This window comes from Cylas formicarius, unplaced genomic scaffold, assembly GCF_029955315.1.
Source record: "Cylas formicarius isolate icCylForm1 unplaced genomic scaffold, icCylForm1.1 PGA_scaffold_6__28_contigs__length_40554024, whole genome shotgun sequence".
Taxonomy (NCBI): Eukaryota; Metazoa; Arthropoda; class Insecta; order Coleoptera; family Brentidae; genus Cylas; species Cylas formicarius.
Genome location: NW_026844347.1, coordinates 30143521 through 30154922, shown reverse-complemented (window position 1 = coordinate 30154922; position 11402 = coordinate 30143521). Strand labels below are relative to the sequence as shown.

Sequence of the window (11402 nt, the reverse complement as noted above, 5' to 3'; positions counted from 1 at the left end):
GACCTAACCATAGATTTATTCCATTAATTCAGGGGCAAATATTACAGCCTCATAAAACCTACTTATATTTCAATATTTACACAACCGCAATGTGATAAAATATATAACCTAATTGGATCCCAAAAGGTTAAACTTTAACATAAAGCAATAAAGTGGGTGACGCAAGAATATACTTTTTGATGGTAGAACTACCTAAGTTTAAATTATATAAAAAATATAGATATACCGATTTTATAGTCCGATAGGAATTTAGTCTGATGGAGAGTCCTATAGACATTACAAAAATCTTCAAATTTACATAAAAAGCACTTCTACAATAAGTGATATAAGCACAAATTTACACTGTCTCAGATTATATACAATCTTTTCCTATCGTCTGACTTAATATGAATAGATTTCCATATTACCAAAACTGTTTTATCATTACTTTGATGTCAAATCACTTTCTCTACTAAAATAGTAGTGCACAACTGGAAACCATAAAAAAAAAGTTACATTGAAATTACAACCAGCTAAATTAAGGCAAAACATTTATAGGCACGATTTTGTAGAATACCAATAAGAACAATGAATTTTAAATATTCTATTTCATATGTGGACCACAGTTGGGTGTTTCAAAGTCATATAAAGACATACTGAACGTGCAATCTTTTGCTGAGATTGCTAATTTGACTTGACCGATTCTCTGACTAATCATTCACAGTAGATCAACAGTAATGAAGCGGCTTGTGTATGGCAAAACAATGAAAAATTAAACCTTAAGACACACTTTTTCCGAAAATCAACAATTCTGTTTGAATCTTTGGGAAACTTTTTCAATTTAAAAATCTCCTGTCTGGTAAAACTTTAAAATACTTACAGAACTTTACGAGATCATGATTTTTTTTTAATCGCTGTATAAGATATTGGGGTGTTATTATCCAAAAACATAAATTTTACATAAGCAAAACGTCCCGAACAGTCTATGGAAACACTGTAACGGAAAGGTGATGAAGCAGATGATAAAGTGGATCCACATAATTAAAAATTAAAAATCTCCTTCTGCCTGGCAGCTTTAGCGTTACTCACCTCGATCTTGCGTAATAAAACTAAACAAACTTGAAAATCTATTCAAATCTCCCACTCTTTCCACATTTAACATCAAATATGTATGGGCACGTGAACCAACAACTGCGCCCTATCGGTAAACACCTCATCGCACATTTCACACTTGTACAGGTTATGGGAATTGGCGTGCTGCATGGATATTTCGGCGAGCTCGTGCAACGCGCTGGGATCCATCAGCTCCTGCTTCACGTGAACCACGTTTGGGGTGTTCGTTTCGCCTTGGGGGGAGGACTCGTTCATTTCCGCTGGGCCCAAGGCGATTTCCGATTTGATCGTAAACGTTTCGCTGTTTAACTCGCCATCGCTCGTATTGTTTACGTTCTGGGACGACTCTTGCTTTATATAAACGTCGGCCTGTAACGTGGGTATCGACTCGGACTCGCTCTGACTTTCGCTATTTCTTTTTGCCTTCGAGATGAGCATGCCCCCTTTCACCAATCGGATCCTACTGCCCGCCCCTATAACGTTACTGCGGGCGATCCTCAAACTGTTTCTTCTATTTTTCACTTCGGCGGTCGCCGCTAAGGGCTCCGCTTCGACGATCTGCTCGGCGGCAACCTCAGGAGTTTGTTCCACGATTTGTTCATCGAAGATGTCCCCGTTAGTGGTCGACTGCTGCTGATCCTCCAGCAAGTTCGATTCCGATTCGGTTTGTTTCAAAAGATTCTCGACCGCCTGTTGGGGCTCGTTTTCCAAGAATGTCGCCACCGGATACTTTTCCGGCGTCAGTATGTGATAACTGACGTTTTTTGTTCGAGGTCTAATTCGTTCACCTAAAATTAAAAGTCATTTTTATAGTATTTAAGAACAAAATCTCAACAATAAGATCCACAAAAATATACCCTACCGGCAAACAAAACCACATTGTATGGCGTTTCTATTGACCAAAAATAGAAAAAATAAATGAATGATGGTTAAAGATAGAGGGTTCCAACTCGGCAATTTTTTTAAGAAAGCAAACTATTGAATGCTAGGGTCATGAAAGGAGTCACGTTGCTACTACCGAGATAAATTGCCTTAACTATGAGACATATCAGCTACATGGTTCCTGCAAAGTATTGTTCTACCTGCATATATTAATTCAAACAAGTAAGCATCAGCATAAACACCATGATTTGTAGAAAGTAAATTCTCATTAAATCTCTATTTAATACATCGTCCTTATTACAGAGGTGTACCGAACAAAACTAATATAATTAACAGATTTGCCAGCTCACACAGAAGTATAAATGCAAATCGGGTAATGAATATAGCTCTTCCTCAATAGTAAAAAAAATCCTTTTTTCACCAAAAAACAAGTTGTGAAGGATAAAAAGTCCAATGGTCTCAATAAATCTGCATTCATAAATGGTCTGAGATTCAAAATAAAATTCTGTCATACAATTATTCCCCAACGGAATATTCTTGTTATTATGTATTGGTTAATGAAAACTGGCATTAGACATAAAATGTTCCCACTTTGAAACATCATGAGACCTGTGACAATAAATCTTATTGTAAAATACATAAAGAAAACAGAATAAATTTGCGCCTTTAAAACAAATTAAAACTCGTAAGTAAGCGTGGCGACTAATTTGATGTGATCGACAAAAGAAACAGCTTAGAAATAAGATGCAACACAATTTGGAAAAATTGCAACAACAAAAATATTTACCATTTGCAATAAACTTTCTTCTCAAACTCACCTGTGGCAGATTTAATTTCAGCAGGATGTGTCCTGGTAACTAGAGTTCTGGTCTTGTGTCTCACTCTACCATCCTCGCCAGGTTCCACGGGCACTCTCGTTTTTTGAGTGTGAATCATTTTGGGTCTGGAGGGTAAAGGTCCCGACTCGGTTTTGCCCTTTTTTGCTTTAGTTTTAGATGTAGGCGATTTCGGAATGGTCATTGAAGGGCTTACATGTTCGGGTGGTGGCGAGACGCCGCTGTAAAGGTCTTCGCAAGTTTCGCTGATGCTAGGCCTCGGTGAACTGGACGATTTACGCGAAGACCGTCTCGTGGCTCTCCTCTTTCTTTCTTTTTCTTCGTCAGACTCTGAGAACTGTTCATTCTCAAAATTGTCATTTTCGAAATTTTCTTGTTCCTGTCGATTTGATATCATATCCAGTTCGTGAGGTTTAAGTTTTCGCCTGAAAAATGACCATTTGCACATCAAACTAAAATGCGTTCTGGGACTTACCTTCTCTTATACTTCCTTGGTCCGACTTGTGGCTGTCGTTTCATAGCGGTATTCATGTCGCAATGATGTATTAAATGTAAGATAAGATCCTGCGAAGTGGCGAACATATCCGAACAAACGGCACAAGAAAAAGGTGTCAAACTATGGGTAAACTTTGGGTCGGGTCCTGAATGGTGTGATCTAATATGTTCCCTAAGAACCACCCGTTGATTAAAAGCCCTAGGGCACACTGCGCAAGCGTAAGGCTTCTCGCCGGTATGAATTCTTTCGTGTTTACGCAGAGTGCCGCCATCAGCAAATGCCTTCCAACAAAATCGGCAACCATAAGGTCTTTCACCTGGAATTACAAACGCAGCTAAATGACCATGACCACTTTTGAAAATGAAAAGTTTTTAAAAATACGAAGAATAAAATTAAGAATATATACAAGAATATTTTTGGAATTCTTCAATTATTACAATATTGTGTATCTCACGGTAGTTACCGTTTCTTTTAATCCAAAAAACTTGCATATAAAGAGAAAGTAGAGTACAGAGTAGTAGAGTTTTCCAATCAACCTTGGAATTTTCTAGTAAAAATTAACTCACAAGCGGTTTAAATCGCAAGTGGCAAATATAGTTAATATTTTCGTACATAAGTGGATTTTTTTCAATGAGATATTAAAAATGTTTAAAATTCGCAAAATTTGGGAAAAGGCAATAATTTGCCTTTAGAGACAAAAAATCGCAAAATTTGAGTTTACATAAGATTATCGGATACGATAATGAAAATCTATACAAAAAATTCATCGAAAATTTAAAGGTAAATCCTATAGTAATGAGGGTATCACATTGATAATTCGATATAATTCGATCAAAATTAGCGTTTTATCGGCCACACATTTCGCAGTAAAACTTTAGTTATGCGGATTTACATTTAATGACATATTTAGTTTTTATAGACCCATAAATTTGGGCTAAATAAAAAGAGCTAACATGAACATTTGCTCAAAGGGGAGATCCTTTAGAAGATTTTTAAAATTGGATTTTGAATTTATACACACATAGGGATACCGCAGGGTCCAGTACTAGGACCAACACTTTTTAATCTATGGATTAAGGGACTGACATTGTTCAAGATAAATGGGAGTTATCTTATATGCGGACGATACTGTTTTGCTATTTAGCAGGGACGGTGCGAAAGCCCTGGCAATCAACGAATTTTACAACGTAAAGGAGTAGTTGAACAGCTACAGACCTTCTAAGAATGTAAGTAGATAGGTTTTACAGACTAAAAATAATTTACAAAAAACATCACTCATATCCAACAAATCCTCTCTATAGGGAAAAAGTTAACGACATTCGCTTGCTATACATTTTTTGTTATATTTATCAAAATAAAGTCATTATAAATCCAATCAGCTATCTGTATCCAACTAGAACATTAACGAATAGACAAGTATCCACGCCTAGAAATAAATAGTGTTGGGTTAATTGACAACTTCTTAATTGACTAGCCAAAAAATGTTTCAAATAACATTATACAATTGTATAGTGATTGATATATGATTATTTAATAATAATATTCATTTTATATTAAATTATTATGCATTTGTGATGTCCAATTTGTTTGAGTCATAGTTTGTTGAGTTTAGTTACTTGAGTTAGATTAATATAATACGGTAGTATAAAGTGTGTGTAAATTTTCATATGTAATTAATGTACGTTTGTAAATGTAAATAGAACTTATTAGAAATCAGTATTAAACTGAAGTAAAAATTAAAATAAACAAATAAATAATAGACGAAAAATGGTGTACCTGTATGTATTCTGATATGGATCTGTTGAGAACTACGAGAACCAAACGTCTTGCCGCACTCTCGACAAGGGAACTGCCGCCCCGAGACACTGCTGTGGCTGTGCCTATGATTCATCAGGCCCCTTCCGTCGGGAAAATCCTCGCCGCAGACATCGCAAGACACCGCCTTGTTTCTGTGCGAAAGCATGTGCCTCTTCAATCGGGCCTTGTTGTGGAAGGTCTTTGCGCATTTTGAGCAAGCAAATGCTTTCTCCTGTACAAAAAGAACAGTGTTTTTAAATAGAAATTAAATTCTCATTGACGATTAGACCGGAACGAATGTTCCGGTTAAAGTTACCTTCGAATGTTCCCATGAGTGCTTCAAAAGGATGCGACCGTCTTTGCAAGTGCGACCGCACAGCATACAAGTATTAGGAGGTAATTTTTTATGGATAATTTGTACGTGATTCGCAAGTACATTTTCATCGAGACAAATTTCACCACAAACCATGCAACGATGCTCGGATGTTCGAGCGTGGACTTCCGCGTGAGCCAGCAAGTCAAGGGCTTCCTGTACCAAAAATTTCCAATTAGAAGAACAAAATAAATGTATCATCCATGTTATGAACATTATATCCCAAATTGCTTTAATGACAGGGTATCACTTTTTAGTTAAGTTTTCAATTCCGCGAACAGAATTATTTCACCTTGTTCTGTTCCCGAGATACGGGGTGAAATAGATATTTTGCGCTTTTTGAGGGTAGTATCATATTTCGGACATCCTGTAAGATAGAAAAAAAGGTAACATTCTCCTTTTGTATCACACGCAAATCTGATGTAAAGTAGCCCTTAAAGACACAATAGTTGTAGTGGTAAGACATTGGTATGCGGAAAATAATTTTTTAACAAGAGAATGTCGACAAGAAAGAAGGTTTGGATTTAGCGCAGCTTGCTTCATATAGGGAACAAGGATTAAATTAAATATCTAAATATCTAACAATTTTAAATCAAACACTACCAGATTTATAGTACAACATGCCCTTAGCAAATATCCACAATATTAACTTTCAGCAGGACGGCGCTCCTGCCCACAAAGCACAAATTATTCTTTCTGTTTGAAAATTATGACAATCTCTGGATTAGTACAAATGGACCAGTCATTTGACCTATTTTTTTTTATTTGGTCTTCCTTAATAAAAATAAATCAATCCAGTCAATACTGTGGAGCCGCTACAAAATGCAATCATTCAGGCATTTAGATCTTTGGCAAATAGAGGTAAGATAATGATGAATGTTATAAGAATAGTATTTTTAAGTCATGTAGAATCTATTTACTATTATCATTAACTTTATCAAGATAATTAAGTATATCGCGTTCATAGTAAAAAATGGTTATAATTATTTATTTTGTTTAATTTGCTTGGTGTCACTTTAATATCTATAATTTCATGGACAACATACATTTTTCTTATAATATTGCGTTTTTAAGGGTTACTTACCGTACATGATGATTTTAGAGAGGAAAAAATGTGAAAACCAAAAAATACAAATACTATTTTTGGGCTACATCTCGAAAACAGTGTGTCTACAAAATTTGTTGACTACACCAGTAGGGATTCTACATCAAAATATCTATTTTTTAGCAGTTCCTACCTTATTTTACAGTGTCCGAAATACTTTGCCACCCCAAAAACCCTGTATCTCAGGAACAAAAATGCATAATTTTGTTTGCGGCCTTTCAACTCTCACAAAAAAAATGACAAGCTCTATCGTTGCTGTGATATTATTTTTATGCAAATACTATTTGCTTCTATTCTTAAATTTCCCATACCTGAAAAGACTCTCCGCATACATTGCAAATGTGCCCAAAATCCTGCTCAGTTACACACTCCTCTTTAATATGTACCCTCTGGTGGCGTTTAAGATTGTCTTGTCTATGAAATGACAACCCACAAGTGGCACAATAGAATGTACCATATTTTGTCCCCTCCGAATCTGAATAATCATCGTCCTCATCATCATCAAAGTCCTCCATTTCTCCGTGTTTAGACCGCGCGTGTTCCCGCATTAAATTCACGTCCCAAAACATTTCGCCACATTTTTGACATTCAAATGGGCTGTCGCCTCCATGAATTCTGGCGTGGGACGCCAGTGCTTTTTCCCTTGCAAAACACACTCCGCAGTGCTGGCAAACAAATGGCTTTTTTGGATCTGTTATTGGGTATCGGATCTCCTCTTCCTGAGTACCGAGATAATCCGAGCTATTAGGTACTTCCTCAATTAACCCAATGTCTTCATTGTAATTGTATGAATTAGAACTTGAAGCAACTGAAATCCCAAAAATTTAATTTAATTTTCATTAGTAAAGTAGAACATGAAGCATACTATAGAATTATTTTCACATACCTGCTCCGCTAGCTTCATAAATTTCAAAATCTTTCAAACTTTTTTTTCTTTTTCGTTTGCCTAAAGATTTTTGTTTTTTTCTGGCCTTATCAAAATCATTATCATTTGCAGAGAGTTCCTCCTCTTCTTCCAGGACTTCTGCATCTGGGATATATGCATGAGTTTTCAAGTGATTCATTAAATCAGACTTGCGGATATATCTGACACCACACAGATTACAACCATGGGGCCTATCTGTCTGATGCGCCACCATATGGTTCATAAGATTGGCCTTTTTGCGAAATCTCCTACTGCAAAAATCACATGGATATGGTCTGGCGGCAGTGTATTCATCTTGATCTGTTGGAAGTGGGATATCACAATCTTCAGCATTTTGACCATCAACATTGCCCACTGCCTCTTCAGATCCAACTATAATTTCTTCAGGGCAACTTTCCCCCCATTGATCTGTTATTACTTCTTCTGTAAATTCCATTAAATCATCTTGTGGATAGTTTTCTGAATTAGTTTGCTGCATCACCAAGACATTGCCATCTAATAAAGCAAAGTTTTACATGCAACTTTGATTACGTATTCAAATTGAAGTCAATTTGATAGTTGACAATTGATGTCAGCCATCATTAAAGGCTTTAAGACTTCATTTTTGTTAGGTTTTCATATATATTATAGGTATAAATAAATATCTTTGGGTAACCAGTAAAGATGTATGGAAATTATTTCATTAACAAAATTGGAAACCACTTTCAATAAAATTGGAGTATTTCCGTTAGGAAAGTTGAATAAACTACAACTTTTCATGGACTGTTAACTTTTAAAAATAAAGAAGAGAAAATGACAAAACTAAAATAAATATTGTAATTAGCGCAAATGATTGGATTAAGAAACAACAAAGCCGTGGAAAGGAAACATACCTGTCAAATACATAATACTGCCATTATCAGTTTGCTGACCAATTTCTGGTTCATTTTGAACATCTTCTTGGATCACCTCCTCCTCGACTACTCCGCCAGTGAATTCTTCACTTTCGGCTGGAATGATCTCATTTTCCATGCCACAAATTACCTCCTCTGTTTGAACCACAGTGGTGGCATCCTCCCACGTCAGACCGAAACTTTCCTCCATCTTACATTGTTTGTGAAAGCTTCTAAAATGTTTGAACTTATATTTTCTGGAGTAGAATGACAACAGCAAGCTTTTAAAATATACAACCAAATATACTTTATTGCAGCTTTTGTTATTCTTTACCATAATTCTTGCTGCCAATCCATGTCATTTTAATAAACAAAGGTATAAGTAAGACATTTTCAAAAAGATAAGGAAATCAAACTGATGGTAACAAAATTCTCAAATTACAGATTTAAGGTATCTTATTATCAATTACATATTGTTATATTATAATATTTTTGTGTATGCGGAGTATTAAGCAAATTTGTCTGCAAAAGGGTATATCAAATCTTAATACTAATTAAAATGAAAATATTGTTTACCATTTGTCAAAATTATATAAATATTGTATGTAGATTTAAACACAATTTTATTTTGCTGCCTACTATTGATGTGTTTTTATATATTAAAAGCAAAATTTGCAAGAACTGTACACTTTTTCATGATACATACCTTTTTAGCAGTATAAAACTTTATTACGAATATTATTTGTCACGTTAGTTGACTTAGTGCAACCGCTAGCTCTCAATAGGTGTAAGCAGAAAGGTACAAGAAAAAAACAAAGAAGTTTTCACTTATAATTTGTAGTTACTGAATTGCTTATACCAAAAATCCAAAATGATTCTTATAATTGTGCAATCAAAACGCTTATTTTCAACACGAAATACTTTATTTCCTTAGTGATCCAAGAAAAACTGGTTCCTAATGAAAAAGACTTCCAAAAAACTTAAGGTTAAGACTATTTTGACAAGTGAGGTTATGCATAATTGAGGTTACCGTCAATTTTTACATTTGAAAAAACATAAACAATAAAATCCAGGGCAAAATCTAATCCCAGAGTGTTTCTGAACTGAAAATTATGTTCAGTTAACTACAGCTTGCGTCGAAATATTACCTGCCATGTATGTAAATGTCCATTATATACCTAACCCGATGGAAAGAAAGGATATTAAAATTACATCACTAATGAAATTAATATAATTTAATTCGGCTACAACTTCTAAAATTCGTTTTCGAAAGCAGAAACGTCTAGTTTAAATATAAAATATGTGCGATAACTACTTACTTAGATGTAGCTTTCAAAATAAGAAAACCTAACCAAGTTCGCTAAAAGCCAGCGTCGACCAACTTCTCCGTAGGCAAATGGCTGCTCGACGTTGAACGATAACTGTCGAAAACGATATGGTAAAAATTTGGAAACTTTTCATGGTAAGCCCGAATTACTTCAATTTTATTGAGGGGCGGAATAAATTTAACTGTAAAATAACACTTACGCAATTTTTTGAAGGTTTAGAAATCCCCAAAATTAGGTTAACTGGACCAGTAACCTAAAAAGACAACAACCGCCAAAACAGTTGCCATTTTTACGACGCATTTCCGGCGACGCGCCAATTTCAAATAACAATTATGAGTACTTTCGGCGGGAAAATTGAAGAGATACCTGAGATTAGTGTGGATCGATTTGACGGGGACAATTTGAATTCCCAGGCATTTTTTCTTTCTCATTGTCACACAGACCATATGAGAGGATTATTTGCTCATCATTTTCAAGAAAAAATAAAAAATGAGAAAAAATTTATATATGTGTCTCCCGTTTCCCGGGCGATATTAAATGGGATGTGTCCAAACATATCTGGACTACTCAAAGAATTGTCTATAGAATTTAGTACTTCAATTTTAGTTAATAATAAAAGCATTTCCGTAACTTGTATACCAGCTGGTCATTGTCCGGGATCGGTAATGTTTTTGTTTGAAGTATCAGATTGTAGAATATTGTATACTGGGGACTACAGAATTGGTACGTCAGATATAAGCAAGTTCAAGTGCTTTTACGACTCATTTAATAATGTCAAAAGTATAGATAAAATTTATTTAGATACAACGTTCTTTTTAAAGAATTTTGAATCATTACCCAAACGGGAAGATAGCATGATGGAAATATCTAAAATAATTCTAAATTGGACAAGCCAATCGCCAGATAACGCAGTTAGAATTGATACCAAAGCTCGCTATGGATATGAATATGCTTTTAAGGAAATATACGAACGTTGTAAGATGCCAGTTCACGTCAACAATGAAAATTTCAAATTTTATTCTCTCATCCCAGAGTTAGATAAAGCAGTAACACAAGACGGGGCCTCTACTCAAATCCATTGTTGTTATTATAGAGACAAAGATATATGCCCGTTCATAAGCCCAAATAATTTAAGAACAATTAAAATCTCTGCGTTTCGTTGGAGGGATTATAATTTTAAAGATGGGTTATCGGTTGCAAATGAAAAATGCAACTATTATTATGTTTGCTATTCGACACACGCTTCCTATGAGGAAGGATTGGCACTGATAGATTTTTTGAAACCGAAAGCCATTCAAGCGTGCGTCGAACATGAAGATCCAGCTGTTAATGAAGCAATGATGAAGTTGATAAAAGAAAAAATCGTTAACGTTACAGAAAAGATTTTATTAAATGCTCCAAAATTGTTTAATGTGGATAGTGGTACTATTTATACTAGACCAAAAAAGATTTTAAAGAGCGACTGGAGCGTTTTGGATTCCCCACCAAGATAACACAAAAATTGCATTTTTTTTCCAAAGGAACCGTTGTAAACGGTTTCAGATTGCTGGTTGTATTGCTACTTTAATGTAAATACAATTTTGTGCAATATTAATATATGCTGTTTTTTCACTCAAATCCTCCAACTGCCTTGAGGCCGAGGATCACTGATAAGACTCATTTATTGAAGATATCAGTATATCATTTATTGTAATAA

At 35.0% G+C, this 11402-nt stretch overlaps 2 protein-coding genes across 3 annotated transcripts; one reads left to right on the top strand and one right to left on the bottom strand.

Moving 5' to 3' along the window:
• LOC132702966 (zinc finger protein 16) lies at window positions 1-9941 on the bottom strand. Of its 2 annotated transcripts, XM_060671904.1 has the most exons (10): window positions 9906-9941; window positions 9698-9799; window positions 8379-8611; window positions 7468-8001; window positions 6893-7389; window positions 5420-5632; window positions 5083-5335; window positions 3286-3622; window positions 2793-3235; window positions 1-1880 (listed from the first exon to the last, which is right to left on the bottom strand). In XM_060671904.1, exons 3-10 carry the CDS (start codon window positions 8587-8589, stop codon window positions 1141-1143), a joined length of 3228 nt encoding a protein of 1075 aa, XP_060527887.1. In that variant the 5' UTR covers window positions 8590-8611; window positions 9698-9799; window positions 9906-9941; the 3' UTR covers window positions 1-1140. The 2 variants fall into 2 exon arrangements, with proteins under 2 accessions (XP_060527887.1, XP_060527888.1); XM_060671905.1 differs by lacking the exons at window positions 9698-9799; window positions 9906-9941 and adding an exon at window positions 9085-9212.
• Window positions 9942-10038: 97 nt separating this feature from the next.
• On the top strand, window positions 10039-11320 carry LOC132702967 (protein artemis). The gene has a single exon (XM_060671906.1). It carries the CDS (start codon window positions 10039-10041, stop codon window positions 11197-11199), a length of 1161 nt encoding a protein of 386 aa, XP_060527889.1. The 3' UTR covers window positions 11200-11320.
• The last annotated feature ends 82 nt before the right edge of the window (window positions 11321-11402 follow it).